The sequence below is a fragment of the Tamandua tetradactyla genome, chromosome 14 (assembly GCF_023851605.1).
Source record: "Tamandua tetradactyla isolate mTamTet1 chromosome 14, mTamTet1.pri, whole genome shotgun sequence".
Lineage (NCBI taxonomy): Eukaryota > Metazoa > Chordata > Mammalia > Pilosa > Myrmecophagidae > Tamandua > Tamandua tetradactyla.
Window position 1 is genome coordinate 47,000,590 of NC_135340.1, and position 23,593 is coordinate 47,024,182.

At 39.0% G+C, this 23,593-nt stretch overlaps 1 protein-coding gene across 14 annotated transcripts in view; it reads left to right on the forward strand.

Moving 5' to 3' along the window:
• FMN1 (formin 1) overlaps nt 1-23,593 on the forward strand; it is a 439,238-nt gene that overhangs the window by 12,181 nt on the left and 403,464 nt on the right. For all 14 annotated transcript variants that reach the window (XR_013162317.1, XR_013162319.1, XR_013162318.1 and 11 more), the window contains exon 2: nt 18,082-20,085. Coding sequence is in view for 11 of the 14 variants with exons in the window: in XM_077127364.1 (XP_076983479.1) it covers nt 18,213-20,085 (1,873 nt within the window). In the remaining 3 variants the exon portion in view is untranslated. The remainder of the gene's footprint in view (nt 1-18,081; nt 20,086-23,593) is intronic.

The following is a 23,593-nucleotide window of genomic DNA, read 5'->3' on the forward strand; positions in this document are numbered from 1 at the left end:
ATGCTTCCTTCTAGAAAAATAATCTGAGCTACTGCACTAAACTTCCAGCTTATTTCTCTCTGCTTCCGCACCTGCCCTTCCACAGTCTATTTTCCATACAGGAACCCAAATGACCTTTTAGAAATGTAATTAGATCCCGTCTCTCCCCAGCTTAAACTCCTTGAATAGCTTCCTATTGGACTTAGAATTCAGTCTGGACTCCTTATCATGCCTTCCAAAGTTTTCTTGGTCTGGCTCCTGCCTACTGTCCCAATCTCATCTGAGAAGGGCCTGTGTGTGAATAAGGGTGATCACTGGACAGAAAAAAATGCCAACAGGCAGAAAGATCACAGGTGTTTGCAGTGAGTAGCTTTCAGTGTGCAGAGGTGCCTGCCGAGAGGATATGGGTGTACAGCGACAGCACTGCCGACAACACCGAAGGGGCAGAGAAGAGGGATTTGGGTGCTTGGAGAAGACAGAAAAGCCTTCTCTGGTAAAGTGAAGGAGCTATGATTCACAGTATGTTTAGAAGTTAATTATATGAAAGAGGGTTGGGAATCATTTTACATGCAGCAGGAGCAGAGCAGAGTCTGTAAGCCAGGAGAGAGTGGTGTATATGTGACACTGAAAGGTAACTGTAACTGGAAAGTGGTACAAAATGAAGCTGGAAAAAGAAATAGAGGCCAGACTACATAGGGCCTTTCAGGCTATGCTAAAGGCTGAAGGCTTTATCTTAAAAGCCACAAAGTCAGTGGAGGGTTTTGATTGTGTGTGATTAGCTGAGAAGGTGAGACGGTCACATTTTTGTTCTGAAGAGATTACTTTGGTTGCATGGTTAACAATAGGTGGGTGAGAGTAGACCAGTTTTGAGTCACTGCAGTGTAAGGTGACCAACTGGGTCTGGTTTTCTTGAGACTTTTCCAGTTTTAGCACCGAAAGCTCTGCATCCTGTGAAACCTGTCAATGCCCGGCAGATCAGGACAGCTGGTCACTCTATATAGTGGTTCAATTGAGAGGTTCTGATTGCCTTATGGAAGATCCACAGACTGCAGAGGGGTCAGGAAAAGGGTCAGCATTGTGATTTCCTATTTCTGAAAGCACCCTTGGAATTGGCCTCCCTATATACACAGGTAACACACACATGTAGACACACCCCTATTGTGCAAACTACTTCAGGTAAGTCTTGAATATTTTTTCTATACAGGCCTGGTGGTATTTTTTTTTGTATGCTGTATCGAGGGATCACATTTCACTATTTTTCCATGTGATTATCCCATTATTGCAGCACCATTTGTTGAATTTGTGTTTGTTTGTTTTGCTTGTTTGGTTTTTTTTTTTTTTTGGGAAGTACACGGACCAGGAATCGAACCCAGGTCTCCCACATGGCAGGCAAGAATTCTACCACTGAACTACCCATGCATCCTTGGCATTGTGTTTTTAACATCCCAAAGCCTGGAGCCTGCCCAGTCAAAGCCCTGTCTAGGTGAGAAGGTGGACTAAATCATTGCCACACCTTGTACTTGTTCTCATTATCAAGCTGTACTCTGGCCACTCTGCACTCACCCCTAGCTTTCTGGATCCAGTCTTGCTTCCCCTCCCATCTGCACCATGTGTCCCTGTGTTCCACTAAAGCTTGCTTTTTACCATACTATACTACAGAGCACTTTAGTAGCTCCCAACAGCTCAAAAGGAATTGAGGAAGAAATACCTCAGGGCTCACTATATGCCAAGCACTATTTTAAACACTTTACATATATTCTTATGAATACTATTTCTATTGATAAATGAGTCATTCATTTGATATATTTTTATTGAGCATTCACTGTTTTCTTGTTAAGCTCCCAAGCGCAGGACATAGCAGTAACCAAAGTTCCTTCTTTCATTCTGCTGTGTGTGTGTGTGTAGAAACAGAAAGTAACCAATAGATATATTATATGGCAGGTGGCAAGTAGAGACACAGGCATCAGAGTAAGGAATTAGGGAGTGATGGATTGTGACCACTATTTCATATCTGCTGACCAAGGAAGTATTTCTGATGGAGTGTCATTTGAAGAGACACCTGAAGGTAGCCAGAGATTGAGCTGTGAAGATTCTGGAGGGAAAGTAATTCAGGCAAAGGGAACAGTCAAAATATATTTTTCCATTTATTTTGGAATCCTGAAATCACATCTTTCATTTTTCTCTCAGGGATTGGTCAAAGTTCCATAAATCCTCTCCCCAACCCCCCACCCCAATTCAGTATCTGGAAGCATTTTTTTTAAAAAAAACTTCTCTTCTTCACTTTTCACATTTTCTGCCATGATTTTAATCTTATCTTTAATGGAAATTCTGGTTTCCATATAGTCCTTTATTCTCTAATGTGAGTTTTCATATTTTTCATGTTTCGTTCCTTGATATATGTTCTGATAATGATTTGTGTCTACTTTAATTGTTTGAAATTCTCGAGACTTCATTAATCATTAATGTTGGCTATAAAATAATAAATGCTTGAATTTGCAAGCAGAAATACATGTTGGATATATATTTTCAGATAATGACATTCAGTAACTATTTACTGAATAGCTACCACCTTTAAGACGTGCAGTATAGGGTATACAAAGATGTATTGTATACATCTCAAATATATCATGGGAGGTTAATAGGCAGTAGGAGACAGAGTATGTTGGGATCATATTCCTGTATAACAGGGTCTGGAGCAAATAGTAATAATAGCAATTACTTAGATAGCTCCTATTATGAACAAACACTGTGTTCTAAATGCCAGTGGATCTTTTGGGTGTCATTATTACTTATATTTTATGGATGAGAAATTGAGGCACAAAGAGGTTACATAGCTATCTAAGTTTACTATGATAAGAGAAAGAGGTAGGACTTGAACCCAGTTAGCATGGGTCCTAAAGCCATGCTAAAGGAGTAGGAGAAAAGGGGCTCTGACCCTCAAGGCTATAAGGCATGGAGCACAGAGACATCTGAAAGTTTGAGTTCAGAGGCACAATAAGGATTGAGCCAAACCTTCTGACCCAGAACAAGTGCTGGAGACATCATAAGCTGGTTTAGACTGGCAGATAAGAACCTCAGAAGTCTAGAGTTGAAGATTTTTGCATTTGTACATGGGTCAGGAGGAAGCTATTAAAGGCATCTCTTCAAATGGTACATGTTCAGTGCCAAATAAAAAGTCTGAACTAAATAAAGTGGGAAAAAAGTCATAGAAGCACCAAGGTAGAGAGATCATTGTGTCCTGGGTTTCTCTTAAGTTAACAAAGAATTATCTTGCACAGTAGAGGTGGAAATAATATACCTTAATTGATTCATTTATTTTTCAGCCATGTTAACTTTACATTCAGTGTTGTTATTAATTTCAACACTGTGCTTGCTTTTCTTCTAGTTCTTGTGCTACTGATGAAGCTTAAGCTATCCGCCCCTCCGCCCTACTTCTAAATCTCTTGTACTATTTCTTATACTTTTCCTGCTTTTACCATTTTGTCCTGTGGTGTCTTTTTTGGCCCCAGAAGACTGGGTTCTGATCCCATGTGTGCCCTGAATTTTCCATCTACCTAGAAAAAAAAATTTGGTCAGTGGGCTCCATTTCTCCATGGGGGATTATGAAATTGCACTGTAGACAGGGAGAATAGAAGACTATTATAACAGAAAGTGGCCTCATTAATGGACAATTCCAGCGCCCTCACTTTCCAGATGGGAACAATGAGATGCAGACAAGTTAAGTGACATGGAGAAGATGACTCTGTTAGTAATTGGCAGAGCTAGATTTCAGCCCATGCCTTCTATTCCAAATTCAGTGACTACTAACAAATATAGTCAAAAGCTAAATGATTTATGTCTAGTCTATTTGAGAGCAAATTTTTATAGGGACAGAAGAGAGAAAGTACTACAAGTAAGGGGAAGGGAGGTACAAAGAAGCTTGTTAAAGATACTAAAGACAAATTATCCATCTAGAATAGGGGTGAGAAAATGTCTAACATATAGTCAGTGCTCAAGGAATGATTTTTAAATGCAAAATATAGCATTTGCTTTGGTGGCCCTGCAACCAGGTATTCCTCTCAAATCTGGCTCAGCTAAGTTAGCTTATGTCTCACATTTTTACATGTTGATCTTGTCTTCTAAAATATTCAGATAAATCAGTTATTTAAATGAGATTATGCATGCGAGCTTCCTTTAAAAAGTATGAGGCATTGTGAAGTATTGAAATCTAAATGCAATTCTGACAATAATAAATTAATATTCCAGCTGGGGCAAAACCCTTCATTTGAGGGGAATAGTATATGGATGAGAATAACTTGGATGCCTTTGACATCCATATGCAAATGCTGCTAAATTAGGGAAGGGCGGTTGTATTAGCTAGGGTTTTCTAGAGAAAAAGAAAAAGCAGGAGATATCTGTAAACATAAAATTTGTTAAAGTATCCCTCATAACCATGGCAATGTAGAGTCCAAGGTCTGTAGGGCAGGCCACAAGCCAGCAGCTCCAATAAGGGTCCTCAACAAACTCTCAGGAGAGGCTGGCTGGCTGAAGCAGGAACAGTGATTATCTCTTCTGAGTCCTTCTTAAAAGCCTTACCGTGATTAGATAAAGCATCACTCATTGCAGAAGACACGCCTCTTAGCTGATTGCAAATGCAGTCAGCTGTGGATGCTTCCAACATGGTCATGATTTTAAGTCTATGAAACATCCTCTTAGCAACAGACAGGCCAGCGCTTGCCCAACCAGACAGCTGGGTACCACCGCTTAGCCAAGTTGATATATGAACCTGACCATGACAGTGGTCATGGGGGGAGTTTCAGGGTGTCTCTATTTTGATGTATATCAAATTTTGACTTACTGGGGTCATACTAGCTTTTGGTTCCCAGTTCCTAAGCCAACAGATATACAGCTAGCCCTGTGGGAAGTGTTTTAAGCTTTATGGACTCACTTCTTTATTTAAACACAAGGAAAGGGGAAGAGGTGTGGATATATGGAGGCTCCTACTGTCTTGAATTTCTTATAGAAGAAAGGTAGTGGAAGGAAAAAATGGACTTGGACGATTGAGAAAGTTTTATTCCTGAATGTCAATTCCCTTTTCAGAAATAACCTAGGTCTCATGACTGAGATACCACTCTTAAAGAATAGTTCCTTCCTTTGGAAGAAATTTAGTTTTACTCATTAAAGTGAATATTTAGTATGGAAAATTTTCTCTATATGAGAGGTTTCTGGAAGCCTCATTTAGCCCCATGGGGTCAGCACATGGATTTTTTTTTTTGCATGGGCAGGCACTGGGAATTGAACCTGGGTTGCTGGCATGGCAGGTGAGAACTCTGCCACTGCACCACCACTGCCCATCCAGCACATGGATTTTGAAACACAAATACTGACTTAAGCAAACTATTACACTTTGTTTTTGGAAACACGAGTGTGGGATGTGAAATGTTCTGCTTGCCCAAACTCACCTAGAAGTCCAAATAAAGGTTAGTCCTAATCATATGCAAGGAATATGAAAAACTCATTTAGAAGTATCCTATGCTTTCAAGGATCTAATGGGCTAAATATACTTGAATAATCCCTTAAACACTAGTAGATCAAATTCTGGGTGTTATGGGATGAACTGGTCTAACTAATCAACAATTTATTTATGGTCTAGTTAATCAACAATTAGTCAACAGCATGTTAATTATTATTGGAGGCTATTCTTTTATTTGAAATGAAAATTCTATGATGTAGAATATTATGGAACAGCATAAAAGAGCAAAGTTTCTTTGCTCTTCCAAGGATAGTACATACTAGCTTAGGAAGGAAGTAGATGACTTTGATTTTCTCCTCTTTGAGACTGGAGCCATATTACAACACTTCTAAAGTGTTGATTTTCTCTTTTGTATCATTTTGTTCTGTCACTTGCTTCTTCATCCTTCCGTGACCTTAATAACCCAGGCATCGCTTCTTCATGGGTCTTAGTGAATTTACATTAATATCACCCTATTTTGTGGAATTTTAGTCTCAAAACCCATCTCAATATTTCATATATGCTCAGCTGTCAGTCTAGTCATGCTCTCCTCTGACATCCTTCTTGTGGTACTTTGTCCCAGCCACTCCTGCTGGTGTACTCCACTAAAACAAAGCCCAACTGGTTACAGCAGGCTTCTATAATGGCCCTTTTGAGTTCTTAGTGTACGGAAGAATGTGCTGTATGAGAAAAACTGCTTCTTCTCCAATCCTGTCCATGCTTTCTCATCTGGGCCCTGGAGTAGCACTGCTCAATGTCATGGTCTCACAAAGTCTTTTATGAACACAAAGAAATTTCCTACCTTCTTTTCTCTGTCTGTGTCATACTGCCCCTTTTCCTCTATTATCTTCATCTCTTTCTCTTCTTACCCCTCCCCTACAATGTCCCCTCTCTCTCCAGATCCCTCTTACCAAATATCTCCTCTTTCCCCACCTTCTTGACCTTCCATTCCCCCAAACGTCATCCTGTATTTCTTCTCATATAATGAACTCATGAAGAATTCCTAGTCCACCAGTTTCACAGAGAGGTGGATATCCCAGGCTGGGGTCAGGTAGGTCACCCTTCTACATAGGAACTTCAGTTGCTCAATATCTTGTGGAATATATGATGCTGCTCTTTTATCAGAAAATCTCTAGGGAGATCATCCTCATACTTGGATTATTCCAGTGAAATGACTCTTCCTCCTTTTATTCCCTTCCTCCTCAGAGTCACATTCTTTAATTTTCCACCTTATATATTTTCTTCAATATTGTAGAAATCATGTGCTTTCTGTTTTCCTTTTTCCCATTTTCTCAACCTGCTGATAAGCTAGAGAATTGAGAGTCAGTCTGCAAGTCCTTTAGTGTACTGTACAGAAGGGACTATTGACTTTGGGGCTAGACTGTTTGGAAGCCCAACTCTGTCATTTCCTTTTTGTGATCTTCATTTTTGTGACATATAAAATGAAGATAATAACCTTGTAAGGTAGAAAATAATTGCTGAAGTTAAGTAAGGTCACAAGTTAGTTTCCAATTCAGCATCAAACCACATAACCAGTGTCATTCTCCTCCTCTTCTTTCCTTTTCTGTTCTGTCCCTTGGTGACCAAGTTGCACTTAGCATATGCCTGCCTGTGGCTTATCACTTCCTGCATGAAGTTGCACATAATACTCTCATGGAATGTGCTGTGCCTTTTCTCATCTTACCGTTCTTCTTCCAGGTAACTGAGTATAACAGTGTCCTCTACCTTGAGTTTATCATGGTACCTCAAGTTATTATGTGGTTGATCACTTAGTCATAAATCCACATATTCCACCTCTTTATACCTTATTAATAGTGCCAAGTTTTCATTAGTATTGTAAGATCTATGACTACCTCAAATGTAAAATGCATTTCTCTCATTTGAATTTAATGCTTTTTTTTTTTTTTTTTGCATGAGCAGGCACCAGGAAATGAACCTGTGAATCACTGTGTTTTAAATGCCATGCATGGTCATACATTATGATGGCAGCTAGTGATATTAATGCACAGTTGTATGAATGATCATATTTCTAACTGCATTTGTGAATAATGCATTCATTTTATACATTTTATTTAAAATATTAGACTTGACAAAGAGCTGACTATTGTCATATTTGTATTAGTGACATTTTGGATGTGGAAGACAATTGAGACTAAGGAGAAAGGATAGGAACATGTTGTATCCTGCCTCCCAACAATAGGATTTAAGAAAACCCCTATAGTTCATTTTCCTTTGACTAATAATTAAATTCTGATATCTATTGGTGAAATAAAATTCACAGGTCTGAGGTTACTGATATTGAAAGTGTTGGTGTTTATTGAAACATTTAATATTCCAAAATATGCATTTTGGAGTGACTTGAATTTGGTAAATTTATTTGATTCAAGTAGATTCCTAATAAAGCCAAATAGATGTTCATGCTGATGGCATCAGACTCTTTGAGAAAGATTTTCTTGGTAAATCTTGATCTTTTAATCTATGCAGATCTTCCCAACTGGAAAATTGATTTGTCATACAAGTAACATGCCCACTTTAGAGAACCCTATTAATTTAGAGAAACTTATCTTGATGACGAAAGAGAACTTAGTATTGTGTCCCTTAGTGGACTCATCTGATTCATAGATTTACTTTGCAATTTGCCAGACAGAAATTGGTGCAATTTTTTATAAAACCTGTACATGTTATTACTGTTATCTCCTTTTTTAAACCATCAGCCTTCCTTCTCTCTCTTTGCAACATAGTTTGGTATTTCACTGCTCAACTAAAATTATGCTTTAAAACTCTGTCCATAATCTTCTCTTCCAATTTTTTTCTTCTTCAACCTTTTTGCAGAATTTTATGTTGTTCCCAGCTCATCATTCTTGACTTCTTATCTGATCTCTTTCTAACTGGGCTTTTTTGATACTGCTACAAAGTTAATCTTGAAGTTTCGTGTTGATCATGTTATTTCCCTATCAAAACCTGTTAATGTCTTCCCATTTGCCTTTCGAAGCTAGTGTTGATTTCTCACCAACCTAGATTCGGAACTTTCTACAATGTGGTGTCACTCTATATTTCTTGACTTATCTCTCCTGGCATGTTCCTAAAAACTAGGCAGAGAGAATAATTTTCCCGTTTGTATACATTAGCTGATTTCCCATTATACATTTCTTTGTATAATGTTCCCTTTATACATTTCCTTGTATAATGTTCCCTCCTCTTGGAATTCCCGTTCCTTAATCTCTGCCTGTTAAGATCTTATCTTTCAGGAAAGGGTTGTTTCAGAGGGTTTCTTCTCTCTGAAGGATTTTCTGTTCCTATGAGGATGATGTGGTCACTTCTTTCTTTGAACTCCTACAATTTATTCTTTGATCTGTTTTATACAATGGATTTCTTTCTGTTTTATATTGCAGTAATTTTGTTATTATTCCTATAGTTTGTAGAGTCTTTCACGGCAAAGAACAATCCCTTTAAGGCAAGGAGAACCAGAAAAGTGACCTTTCTTTTCATATCTTCTGTTTGAAGAATAGTAACCCTGCTCTCCATCCCAGGGTGGAAGTGAGATAAGCAGGTACTAACTTGTCCAAATTCACACGTAAGAGGCAGAATTAAAAACTACATAAGCCTGAATGAGCAAGGGGGGCGAGTAGCAACTGTTATCCAGAGAAAATAGCTGTAGCTGAAGGAGGATGTACTGTAAGGCTCTTTAACTAGATAGGCAGGTGTGGTAAGGATGAGTGATGCCAGAGATGTATGAAAGAAAAGTTTATTAGTACTTATATGTCCTAAATAGAGAGGAGTGGCAGGCCTCACAGGGTTACATGGAGAACCATATCAGGAGTATAGGCTCAACCAACCAGCTGGAGAGCAAAGGGTTAGAGTGGTCCTGGGGACTATACCTTTATAATGTTATAGGGGTAGAGCTGAGGTAGTTAGTCAACCAAGGGAGAGGATTGGGAAGTTTATAATTTACTTTTATAGGGGGCATGAACCCAGGGAAGATGTGGAGAGGAGAAGGAGAAGCTGTTTATCTTGTAAAAGCGTGGCTGGATAGTCACTGAAGGACCTAATGATAGAGTCTATGACAATGCATAAAACCTCTTTTGTTACTACTAATCTTGGAGATGCTGAGGCAGTAGTCAAGTATGAAAATTTCATTCATACCTTCATAAAGTATGAAAATTCCCATTTTATTTTAACTCATTGAAGAGCGCTATCTAAGAGGAGCTATGTTCTTCATCAGAGGATGTGCCTACTGCAAAAGCATAGCCCAGGAGGGAGGGAGCCAGGGGAATACATATTCAGACCTCTTTTCTATCCTTCCCTTTTATGTTTCCCTATGGCTAAATCCAGTGGAAGCCAGAGTGGCAGGGAGTTCATTTATTAAGTCCGTAAAGATCAGTCTCCTGTGGCTTAGAATGGTGTGGAGAAGGGTGCAGTATGAATATGAACAGACACATGGAAAATTTCCACATCCGCAGTGAAAGCTACAGCTAATCTGTCTTAGCAGTACTGGGATCAGATGGAGTCACAAAGCTTGACTCTGCCAATGTCTGAGGAAAGAAGGCTTTATATTGATCTCTTAGTGCCAGAATCAACTGGAAAATCTACAGTCAGCGGACATAATGAGTGCGACTAATTCTTAGACCTCATTTTAGGCATTAGTGAAATATAAGTGTTGGATAGCATCTACTAAAAGGCAATAATTTCCCATTTTGATGAGGCACAATAAATAATTCCATTTTGGATAGAGTGAAATAATCTACTTGCTTGTTTGAAGAAAGAAGCAAAAAAAAAAAGAAATCACCACAGCAGTGTTGTCATGGAGAGACTGTCTGCCTGGAGCTTGCCAGAGGAAATGGAAGGCACGAAGACCCCGTGAGAAGCAAAGTCCTTTACATTGAACATAACCAGAGAAGGTCCCTTTGTAGACCAGATTTAAGATGTATAATTTAGTGTGAGTCTCCTGCAGAGCTGCCGAGTTTTAGTCAAAGTAGAGTGAGGTAATACTACTTGAAATAATCCTGTGAACTCAGCATGAAATTGGTGGGATATTTAATCCCAGTCCATATTGCTTTCCTTATTGTCTTCCCTTTTTTTCCTCCTAAGGCTTACAATTTTTTTTTTCCTCTGGTTTCTTGGATGGAAAACATGTGTAATGATTCAGCTCTGCCCTCTGACTTTCTAATGGATTGTCTTAAGAACATTTGCCCTGCTCTGAAGGCTTCATTTGACATGGTGTACAGCCAACAGGTTGAGGTTGAAGTTCATTTGCTTTGGGCAAACATTTTTCTACTTCAGTGTGGAGGACTTTTATAATTTCTTGGTCATCTAATAGATGTCACTGAATAATATTTGAGTAAGTAGATTGGAAACTTAGAGATTGGACTTTACTTCTCCCGGGGTCTTTTTGTTTCATTACACAAAGGACTTGAAACCCAAAGGAAGAAATTGTGTGTGGTACGTTTATCTGGATACAGACACTGGCAGAGATATTAGGGGTGCTAGACTGATGACTGAATCCTGACAGTCTTCTTTGGTTGAGAGAGTGGACTTGAGGGACAACTATGAACAGTTACTCCATGCTCCCAGAGGCTTCTCTATAAATACTCACTCACACAGTGGAGGATGTGAACGACTATTCAGATAATAACAGTTTCAGACGATGAAAGGGGAAAAAGAAGAGTGTTTGTAGAACGTTTTTGTTCCTTTGCAATAATCCATCTTAAGTTGTCTGGACTCTGTGTGTACAAAATTGTTAACAAAGCTAATTCTAAAGCCCCCAGAACCAGGAAACTTAAAATAGTCTTCTTATCCCATGAATTTCCTTTAAGAAATTGCTAAATTTAGGCAAGTTGGATATGTCAGTGTGCCACTGATGTACCAGTACATGTGCTCTTATGCATTCAGAGGAGAAACTTGTTTTTGTCCAGTAACTCAACCTTGTAATTAAAATAACTCATTCCCCTTCCTACTTCCTATCTTTCAGTGCAGATAAATGTCTTTTGTTTGAGAATATTTGTTAAATGATAAGACATAGAGAGAAAGAGATTGTATGTATTACTACACGCATCTTCCCTATTGGTTTACATGACCATTCAAAACTCAAAATTTGTGAGTTCATAGCATGAGGAAGCCCATTTGAAATTAGGTTAGGATCCCCAAAATTGATGAAAAGATATTTCATATTGAAGAACAGTGCAACTCTTGAAATGATTTCTTTCAATTTCAGAATTCTGAGAATAGGACATTTTTCTTTCACAATTCATGGGAACTCATTTTTCTTGCCACAAAATGACATGATTAGTATTGAGATCTACAAGCCAAAAGTCATTCATTTCATCTTTGACCATCTTATACCTAGTAGAAATGGCCCTTATTATCTGTAGGAATACCACCATTTCACTATTTTTTACATTATCCCCCTGCAAAAGAAAATATAGCAAAGGAAATCACAGGAGGAAGATTTAACAGCTTTCTAAAAAGGAGTTCTGGAAGAGGCTGAAGCTAAGAACTTAGGAATATACCTGGTTTTGTGACTCCTGTTACTGCCAGGGAGGGGAGGAAGAAAGGCTTGCTTGTTATGGAGGTTCTTTGTTTAATGGAATATTGGCTTTGGAGACATGACTAGATTCATTTTGGCTGCATGTTGGTTGAAAGATTTTGTGATTATGGTTTAGAGATTCATAATAAGAAATTCATAATAAGGAGCACTGAGCCTTAGTTTCCTTGGCTACAATAAATAGGAAATAATTATCTTCCTGCCCATTTCTTTCTCAGTCTCCTTTAAAGTCTTTTTCCTCCATCCATACCCTCTGTTCCCATGACTATATTCTACAAGTTTTCATTTTCTCATTCTGCATATTTTTGAGTAAATTTCATCCAAGTTGTTGACTTTAACTACATGCTGTATGCATCTTAACAATTACTGTCTTTATATTAGTGTTTTTAGACCATTTACATTTACATTTAATGTAATGATAGTATTATTGATATATTTGATTATTGGTATGTTTGGACTTAAGTTGACCATTTTAGTTTTTATTTCTCTTTGTTTCCTCTGATTTTTGTTTCTCAGTTTCTTCTTTCTTGTCTGGTTTTGGGTTATTACGACATTTTTATTATTATATTTGAATTTGTGTGTTGTTTTTTATAATATCTCTTTATATATGTATGTGTATGTTTGTGTACATATATACACATATATACATTTTAGTGGTTGCTATAGGAATTACAGTACTCTTCACCTCTTTATGGTATGCTTAAAATACTATTTTACCTAATTATCATATAAGTCCCTTTACCCATCTCTTTCCCTATGGTTGTTTTATGTATTACTTGCAATTTATGTAGAAACCTTACCAGATAATATTATGATTTTTGCTTTCAACTGTCAAACATAGTTCAAAGAACTCCAGAGGAAAAGAATAATCTATTCTATTTACCATATCTGTTGCTTTCCTTCATTCTTGATGTTACAGGTTTCTTTCAGTTTTAATTTCCTTTCTGTCTGAAAGAACTATCTTTTAGAGCAGGTCTTCTAGCAAATAATTTCCTTCATATGAGAATGTCTTTATTTCATCTTCATTCCTAAAGGATATTTTCACTGGATATAGAATTCTAGGTTAACAGGGCTTTTCTTTCAGCACCTTAAAATTCTTATTTCATTTTCTTCTTGCTTCTATATCTTCTGATGGGAAATTTGCATTTTGGAGTCATCCCCCCTATAGCTACTGCATTATTTTACCCTAGGTGCTGTCAAGATGCTTTCTTTTTCTTTAGTTTTCAGCAATTTGCTTAGGTTGTATCTAGACATAGATTTATTGGGTTTATTGATTGGATATATCTTATTTGGTGATCATTGAGCTTCTTGAATTATGGACTTCATTAATTTGTCTTTAACCAAATTTTGAAAGTTTTCAGACTTTATTTCTTCAAATATTTTTTTCAGCACTGGACTCCTTTCCTCTCCCTCTGAGACTCTGATGATACAAATTTATTCCTTTTGTTTTTGTTCCATAGTTCCTTTATGGTCTGTGTTTTTTTTTTTTCAATCTTTTTGCCTTTGTTGTTCAAATTGCATGACTATGTTTGTCAGTCTTCAATTTCACTGATATTTGTTTTCTTCTCCATCTCCATTCTGCTATTGAGCCAAATATTGAGTGTCTTGGTTTTTAAAAAATTTTCCTTCCTGTATTTTGAGGTCTAAAATTTCCATTTTCTGTTTCTTGTTGAGGCTTTCTACTTATTTACAGTGTTCATTCTACTTATTGAAGAATTTTTATTATAGATGCTTTCAGTTTTTTAAAATAATTCCAAAATTTGTGTCATTTCAAGTTTTCATCTGTTGATTTTCTCTTCCCAAGAGAGTTGTAAGTTTCATGATTCTTTATATTCTAAGAAATTTTGGTTTGTATCTTAGATTTGAATATTATACTATGAGACTCTGGGTTTAGTTTAAAATCCAGTGGAGGATGTTGATTTTAATTTTTATTAGGCAGTTGACCTGGTTTTGTTCAGGCTACAAGTTTTAGTGAGCCTTCTAATGGTTGTGGTCTAGATGTTAGTTTTGTCATGAAATCTAATGTCATAATTTCCTAAACTTTGATTTTAATTTTCAACTATGAATAATATACAGAGTACTAATCTTGACATTTTCTCAATTTATATAACTAAAAACTAAAGATACCTGGGGAAAAATGTGCTTAACCCTGTAATAGAACATCACAGATTTGGCATAATCATCTTTGACAAATGATATAGCCTTCACATGAATCCCCCCTTTTAATTTCTGAATTATGTTCTTTTTGGGGTTCCACTTAACAGTTATAGGCAATTTTCAATTTTGGATGCAGTGAAGTTCTGGTGCCCTTGCTTGAGGTTGCATTGTCTAAGTGACAACCTTATGGGGCTGCACTTTTTCTGATCAAATATGCTAAAACTATCTGATGAGTGGAAAATTAGCAAGATGTGAGGCATTGTTGAAAAAATTATGTAACACAAAATTAGCAAAATAAAGGCACCCTTCTCAAATTTCTTGAATGCCAATTCATCAGTAGAAGAGAGTAGGAGAAACATCTCTCAAGAAGCAGTGGAGTGAGACAGACCTGGGTGAAACGTGCTTCTTCTGAACCATCTGACCTTAGACAGGTTCCTTAAATTCTCTGAATTTTAATTTCCTCATCTGTAAAAGAAGATGTGCTTATTAAATGAAATAAAATGAAAGCACATGCACATATGTGCTCAATAAAAAAATAATTCCCTCTCAGAGAATTAGGCTTTTAGAATAAGCAATTGTGTTCCTGTTTGAAATCATGGCATGAACTTTGTGCTGCTACCTTCAACAGATTGTGAAAATTTTTGTCTTCCCTCCATCCACATCACATACTTCTAATCCAGGGAAACTAAGGAGGCAGGAGGAGCTAGAGGAGAATGACGCTTGAACACCGAAGTGGCATCTCCCATGTTCCCATACCTCAGAATAACACTTCTGCTGCTCCCCTTCAGCTTCGCCAAGCATTTCTATCAAACTCCTAAGGCCTAATGTCAGCGTAATGCAGAATGGATATTGGCAATCTGCAAATGCTTTCCTAACTGATTGTTATAAATCACGCAATAAAAGATCATCTCCCAAGTGAGATCTGTGCTGGCTTCCCATCTGTTCTTGTGTGCTCCTTCTCTTCATGCTTTTATAATTCTGACCATAGTTACTCTTGAGTTCTCCTGGCACTTTTGGGTTGACCAGATGTCTCTATTTTTACCTTCATTTTCTCACTCTGCTTCCTCTATTTCCGCACAGTGTCTACTACAAAAATCTCCCTTTTCTTTCTTCCTCCACTCAAAATTTACTTTTTGTGGCCTTTTCCTGTTTAAAACCAGTTAGAAAATATCTAAGGAAAATAATTCACTAATGATAACTATGGTTAATAAATAGTTATTGTGTTATCCTTCCCAGAGGAATTTATTTTAAGGAAGAATATACTGAAGACTATACTCTGTCTAAAAAATAAAGCTTTATATCATTATTAGACTAATTTCCTTGTTAATATTTATGCCAACCTTATCATCCTTTGTTTCAGAAAGGAAGTCTTCTCACTCATAAAGGAAACTGTGATAAAAGAATTGTTTTTAACATATTACATTTAAAAAGTGTTTAAGAAGTATTACAATAATTAAAAGACATTTTCTATCCTTCTGTTAGCTAAATTTACATGGGTAAAATGTTATTCATATTTAGAAATTATTTAAAATTCCTAACACCTTAACAGTGTCCTATCCTAATACTAATCTGTATAATGTTAAAAGATACAAACATAGAACAACCAAATTTATTTGCCAGTTATACCACTTTAAGTTTCTCTAAAAGTATAGGTGGTCAGCTATAAGTCAGAACTTCATCTTCAACAAAAAGAGCTTTAAAAGAGAAACAAGGCAAGTATACGAACTGTGTTCTACCTGTTAAATAATCTAACCCTTTAAAGTGTGTAAAGTAAAACAGAACAAAATTTCTGTGGTTATTTGTCAGATATTTTATTTCTAAAAGTAGCTTCATTAACCAAAAAACAAAAAGAGCAAAGTATGCAATAGTCAGCCAAGCTAAAGTAAAGCCAAAACCCTGCCTTCAGAGACTATAACTCAAAAAGCAGAAGTGATTGCCCTAACCTGAGCCCTAAAACAGAGGAAAAGAAAAAAGGCTAAATTTCTATACCAATACCAAAGAGGCTTTCCTTGTCCTGTGTAAAAAGAGTGAATCTTTTTCACAAAAGACAGAACCCTGATTAAACACTGCCAAAAAATAATCTCTTAGATGTGTTCGTACCAACAGAAAAGTGGTGGTAATTCATTGCCCTGGCCACCAAAGAAATAATATTAACATCTCTTGAGAAAATAACCGGGTCAACGAGGCAGTCAAAGCCTGATCAATTAGGCCCCATCTAAGCCTTATTCCTGGACCCTTAACTTGCCACATGCTCCTTTTATTCCCCCACTTAAGCAGGAATGAGCTGCTCAGCTAGAATTCACTCTTAGACCTAAAAGATGATCATTTCCTTCCCTCTTCCCCAGTCTCTCTTGGCTAATGCATCTCCTAGGCCTGCTCACTTCTGCCTACCTCTTGCTATTGATCGGCTCTTGCATTTTTCAACGTCTCACCAAGTTCATATCTTCCAGATCAGAAGCCTTTCACACCAAACCAATGCTGAAGCAAAATTTTTCAGCCATTCTTCTAACTTCCCCTCTGGACTCCTATGCTCTCAACTTAAATGAGATAGCCAGAAAGTTCTGTGCCCCATCCCTACACCCTATGACAAGCAGGAAACAGCTACAGAAAACAGACCCCTGTCCCTCAGCAACCCTTAAGATGAAAATTCAAGAAGTTTCTGAATGGCAGTGAAGCAGACTAGAACGGGGAGAGAGGGGAGAGGGAAAAAAAAACACTCTAAAAGAGCCCTTGAGCAAGGAGAGTTAATCAAGATCAGGAGGGCTTGTGTCCTGGACAACCTGCCAGGGGCTACCCCCACCTGAGTGAGTCATCTATGGAGAAGAGTGGAGACAACCAACCCACCCAAATGCACTGTCTACCTCCAAGTACTGCCCTGGAGAGAAGGGAGGGTGGAAGGAAGTAAATCTAATCTATAAAAGGCAAGGGCCCCACATTGCCTATTACCTCTCCCCTTTCATCTTTCTTTTCTTGAGAGAGTGCCTGCATGTCTTTTCACATGTGTAGTTCATAAATTTTCTGCCTGCTTAAAAAAGAAAGAGAGAATGTGTTGAAGACTAGGTAATATTTTAATTGAAAAAAAAAAAGTGGCATGCTATAGAATGCCAAGTCCCAAGCTTGGGTTGGGTGATGCTAATATTTAAGACCATGGAGATATTCTGTGGAGCATTCAAATTACACAACAGAGTAATCAGCTTTGCTCTTATTTGTCATTTCAGCCACTTCTGTGGTAAAATGATTGAAAATCCACACAGGGCCAACAGTGGCTTATAGATATTTGTTTTTCCTGTGCCATTGAATTTGGCACCACAGAAGCAAGAAGCAGGAAAAAACTTCAGTATAACTCCCAATGAGTGAATTATTTGGGCCTTTTAGTTTTAACTTTTAGCTCTTTGGGGAAAATATGAGTTGTGTTCAGAAGCAACACCACATTTTGTTTTTTCCATCACACTGAGCTGTAAGTTAAAGATACTCCTTTGGATGGAAGAAAGACTTGACTTACATTTGCATAATAATATTCCCCATGTGAGTTATTAAATGGCTAAAGATCTAAAAAGCCCCCCCCCTCAGGATTTATGGGAAGGTAGCTCTGTTTTATAGAAGAATATAAATAAGCTGAAACCTGGAGAAGATGAGAGACATGTTCTTGGCTTTACATGTGGGGAAGGGGAACTTTTATCCTGGGGTTAAAATTAGAGCATTCCCCCATCTCTCAGCTGTAGAAAAATTCTCCTGGTCAAGGGTGGGGTAGGAGTGTGGAATAGATTGAAATCAGCCTCTTGGGTGATTTCTTTAGTTGGTTGAAGTCAGCCAAAGAGGAAGGATAAGTCATGGTTTTGCTTTGATCTATTTGGGTGCATGATAAACGCACTCTGTTTGACAAGTTGCTTTCTTCCCCCCTTACTCTTAACAGGCAGATTCATTGCTGGAAAGGACTGTCAGCTGCTTTCCTTGCATTCCCACCATCACATGCCCCACCACCAGAGCCTGGGAAGCCTGACCACAGACCCACGTCTCCGAGGCATGAATAATTAGGTAGGCATAATGGAAGGCACTCACTGCACCCTCCAATTGCGTAAACCCATTACTGAACTCTGCTACATCAGCTTCTATCTTCCAAGAGGGGAAGTCAGAGGATTTTCATACAAGGGCACTGTAACTCTAGACAAATCCAATAAAGGTTTTCAAATCTGCTACCAAGTCAGGGAGGGTTCAGACATCATCAGCCTCAGCCAGCAGCCGAATGAGCATCCAGGAGACATATTTTTCAAGCAAACCCCCACAAAAGACATTCTAACTGAGCTGTACAAACTCACAGCAGAAAGGGAGAGACTGCTGGCCAATTTGCTGAGCTCAGACAACATCCTGGGGATTACGATGGGGAACCAGGAGGGGAACCTGCGGGAGCTGTCCATGAGCCTGGCTGTGGAGGGGGACTATTTCCAGAGTGCGGATGGCTGCCAGGCGAAGCCCCCGGTGGGCTCTCTCAATAAGAGGAGTGCCCACAGGAGCAGAAAGCCCCAGAGGTTTGGCAGGAGGAGGGGAAGCTGTGAGGCACTCCTGCAGAAGAGGACAAGAAGAAAAGAGCGTGGGGACCAGGAATCAGCTCTTCAGGTGGGGAAGGACCAGATCTCTTCCAGCAAGTCCCTTCCTCCTTCCCAAGCAAGGCCTAATCTTCGGTTCCTAGAGGAAAGAGGGAACTTGCCACCAAATGGGGCACTTAGGACATCTCTACAGAGGAGAGAGAGTTGCCCCCTAGAGATTCCTAGGAGCCTGGATGCAGACCCTGGCTTTGGGAGATTTGGGACGGCTTCTGAGGGTACTGGGCTGGGAAGAGGAGTGTTGCCTCCTGGTTGCAGCTCCACAGAGGCAGGAAATGATGGTGTGCAGGGGCCACAGAGGAGGGCTCAGAGGCTGGAGCATCAGCAGGCACATTTGTCTGGAAGTCACGTGGACCCTGAGAAGCAAACCTCCAAGAGGGGCCAGAGGGAGAAGCCCTTTGAGCAGACTTGCAGGAAGAAACCTGTTTCCAACGTGGTGGCCGAAGTCCAGGATCTGTCCACTCAGGTGCAAAGAGCAGTTAAAGCCCATCCTCAAGGTGAGGAAAGGATGGCCATTTGCCCAGAAGACCCAGCTGAATTTATTCCCAAAGCAGACTTGCCCACTATCCTGGGAGCCGAGGCGGAGGCTCAGTGTTCCAGCTGTCAGGACAAGGCCCAGCAGGGGGATAGGTCATTGCAATCATTGGCCAGAGAAAGAGCCTCTATTTCTAGTGTGCCTGCCAGTGCTGAGGGGGCTGTAAATAAGATCCTCCTGAAGGTGATAGAGAGCGAGAAGGTAGATGAAGCCACTGAAGGGAAAAGACTGGGCTTCCCCCTCAGCAGGAAAGCTCCCCACACTCTCCCAGAAAGGAGAAGCAGTAGGAAAGCTGGGTTGCCTCTGAGTGGCCACAAAACCTTGTTTCTGGATCTGCCCCACAGCGCAGGCCTCGACTCATCACAACCCAGAGGTGATGAAAAGAGGCTGTATCCCCCAGAGCTGGCAGCTGTTGACGTGATATTTAATAATTCATCCTCTCAGTCCGACTCATACAAACGGATGTCACCTGTACCCCCTCCTCTGTCTCTGCGGCTCCCCAGCCCTCAGCAGCATCACAGGATCCTCCGGGTCCCTCCACTGCCTGGTGAGAGGGAAGCTGCTCTTAATGACTGCCCTGGTAGAGAGAGTGGTACTTTTTCTGGGTCCCCCTCTGCTGACATATTGGAGCCACCATCCTCTGCAAAGGTCACGGAGACCAAAGGAACCGGTTCGGCCTCCCTCAGAGCAGGCCAACCTTGGCTTGTGCCTAGAGAAGCTTTGGAGAAGAGCCTGGGGGCAGAAAAGACCACAGCTTGGTCCCAGCACCAGTCACCTCCAGGTTAGTCCAGTTTTTTAATATGCTTTAAATCTGTTCTTGGGTGATTCAGACACTGTCAATCTGCATATGCTATTCAAAGCCCAGCTAATTAGCAATGAACCAAAATTCCTACGGCCGTTAGTTGACCTTGTAGCAAGAAAATCTGGACGTGGAAGAAAACTGGGAGTGTAGAGATGATGAAGATGGTGTTGAATTGGGAGATAAGAGTTGCAGTTGCTTCCAGAAGCAATACTTTGTAAATGTCTTTTATTTTTGCATACTTTAAAGCTGCATCCATGGTTGTTGAACATATCACTCCCCAGGAAAACAGGAACAGGCAGAAAGAAGTAGTAACTTGTTGCTGCCTTTGGTGTTGAGTATTTGGCCCATATTCTTCTGCTACTCACACTGCCGGCGCAGTTCTTGAGTTTGCTGGGATTCTCTGAGTAGAAGAGCAAAAACGTACTGTATCTTTGCTTGTCTGTCAGTGGTTGGAGGGTTTCTTTTTGTTTTGTGTTTTATTTTGTTTTAGACTTTATGTTTTAATAATCACTTTATAAGCTTCATTATCATATGACAAAACCTTTTTTCTTTAGCAGAATAGAGATGAATTCAGTCTTATTTGAAGAAGGTTGGTTCAAATTTTTTAACTCTTGTTTTTAATTCTCAAAATAAGCATGATGTTCCTGTTTATTCCTAAATTAAGTTTTATTTATGAGTTACTGCTTTACTGGTAAAACAGTTTCTTACTCAAAAGGTACTACCGAGCTAATCTGGATTGTGTGCTTAATGTGATTTAAAATTTTATATGAAAATAAGTTGGGGGGTTCAATAAGTAGCCTAAGGACCAAGAAGATAGCGTGTAAGATGCGTCACTGTATTTCATTATATTTTCCTGGCCAATGTGGCAAAAACGACAGTGTTTTGTATGCCATTGTGTAGGTAATCTGCTCTTTCCCAGTGATCCTTTAACAGCATGTGGTCAATGCATTGTTTTGGGAATAGCTCTTAATATGATATATGGTCTCTTAAAAGCTGAGAAAACATCATGAGAAGTTGTTAAGATAAAAATATCTATCTAAGAAAGACGAATTTTAAAAACTTGCTGTTAGTTTAGAGCTCTTGACATTTCATGCATTTCTTAAAATCATTGATCCAGGGGGTGATTCTTTAGAAATGTAGATGCTTTTAATCTTATTTTTGTTATAAGACTTGCTACTTTCAAAATTTGCTTTACCAGTGTAATTATAGATTTTATATCATGTATCATAAAACCTAGTGATGAAAAGTCTCTGTCCATATGGATGTTGGAACTTTGGAAATACTTGGAAAGTTAGCTCTCTGGAATTCGTGAGAGACTTCTAGCAGCATGGATGTGGACTGGGTGACCTTAACACCCAAGGGGTCTTTTTAGAAATCATCAAATTCTAGAATTTTATGCCCTTCATCCTGAAACTGTCTTAAATATATTGATCTTTGGTTAATATTTTTTCCCGATTTAAGAGTAAATTATTATTTTGTTCTCATGTTTCTGTACAAAAAATAATTACACACACTCCATCATATTTGGGTCAAGGCATCCACACAGAGGACATTCAGTTTCTCTTGGTGGCTGACCATAGGCCAGTTCAATGACTCATCACACTTTGCCTTGGCTTCTCCTTACTTTGTCCTCACCCTTTCATGGGGATCATCAGTAGCACTTTCATGGGAGGGTCATAAGAATCAAAGGGATTCCTTGCCGGGGAGACCTCCCGTGCTTCTAACCATGTGAAAGGGGGCTTGAGAAGGGGAAGCAGAGCAGGAGTGTAGGAGGGGGAGACACTTTTCTTTCTGGAGTGGTTAACTTCTCTTATGTGGAGACCCACCCCTAGGACAACCAAGAATGATTTCTTAGTGTCCTGAAAAGGCTTTAATGAAGGAGTTCTCCAAATATCTGTATCCTGTGTTTTCTTGCCCCCTTTTCCCCTTCTAATTCCCCTTTTCTGCAACCATGAGTCTCCTTCATTTTCTGGATCCTTCAGAGACTTCCTATAACTGGTGGGGCCCTACAGAGAGAATTTTCCTGCTTTCAACTGCCTTTGTCTTTGTTTCATTCCTCCTCATACCCAAACCCAGCAGAAATGCCAGCCAGGCTCAACAGCCCAGAGAGAGAGGGCTACAGTTCATTTACCAGCACCGCACACTGGCCCTTTATCTGGATACAATGTCTACCATCTCCCGTGTTAGCTATTAACCAGGTCGAGTTTATGGTCTGTGCATTTTTATTTCCTGTGGAAACAACATCTAGATATTTTATTGATGTGATATGATTAGGATTATCAAAAGCTCTCATTAACTGTTCAAGTAAGAGATTAAGTCTGGCAAAAATAATTAGATCCCTTTCCAGTTGGAAGACTCTTTAGTGTTACAGGCAAGTGGTAATACCTAGGAAAGCGTGAAATCCATTTCTCCTTCTCCTGGGACCAGGCAGTTAAAGCTGACATTACCATCCACACAGGAAATAGGATAAAGGTATCACAGAGGCCTTTGGTCTACTTACAGTTGGCTTTGTAATGTGCCTGATTCTTCTTTCAAAGGGTCGTGCACAGGAATGCCTTGTCTGCTGGTGATAGGATCAAACAGTATATACGAACAATGAATGACAGTTAAATTTGTTGTCTAAGGGGGTGATTTTTTCCCCCTAACCTTGGAATTGGTTTTATAGTATTTTACTATGGTGATGGGCCTGGTGTAGAATGTTCTCAAGCCGTTGTGGAGTGTGGTATTTTCTCAGACCTTAGAGTGACTGTAAGAGTTGTGCTAATCTGCATAGCGGTGGGTGTCCTTGCTGCTTGGTACTGGGATTACTTTCCGTTTTGCTGGCTTTCATTTACCTTTTATCTGAATAGACCTTTCTAATGCCAAAAGAATCACATGGATCTTGGCTCACTATATTCAGGAAAATGCTCAGTGCTTTTATGTGCTCCTGAGTAACCTCGTGATTTTTTCCCTTTGTCATCCACTGAGGGGATGACAGAAGCATTTGCCCCAGGCAGAGTTCATGATACTGTAAATCATTTGTTCAGTTCCTATTCCCATCAAAGGATGTAGTGAATGTCATCTGATGAAGGGATGAGAAAGCGTACTTGTAATAGATTTTATTATATCTAATGCTACTTTCAAAACATTGATTTCTCTCTGGGCACACATCAAGAGAGTAGAAATACATCCTTGGTTTGATGTAATTCCAATAAAAATTTTAAGAAGCTTCACAACATTAATGGATCTATATAGTCATTTAAAATTATTATAGAAAATAATCTGTAATTAACGTTAGGAGAGAAAATGGGATTCAAAAATTATATATATCATATTATACCCATATAAAACAGTTATAGTAATTACATTGACAAGATACACTTTGCTGTAAACTTTTTATCTTTTTTTAATTAGAAAAGTTGTAGGTGTACAGAAAAGTCATAAAGAAAATAGAGTTCCCGTATCCCCTTCCTCACACACACAGTTTTCCCTATTATTAACACTTTGC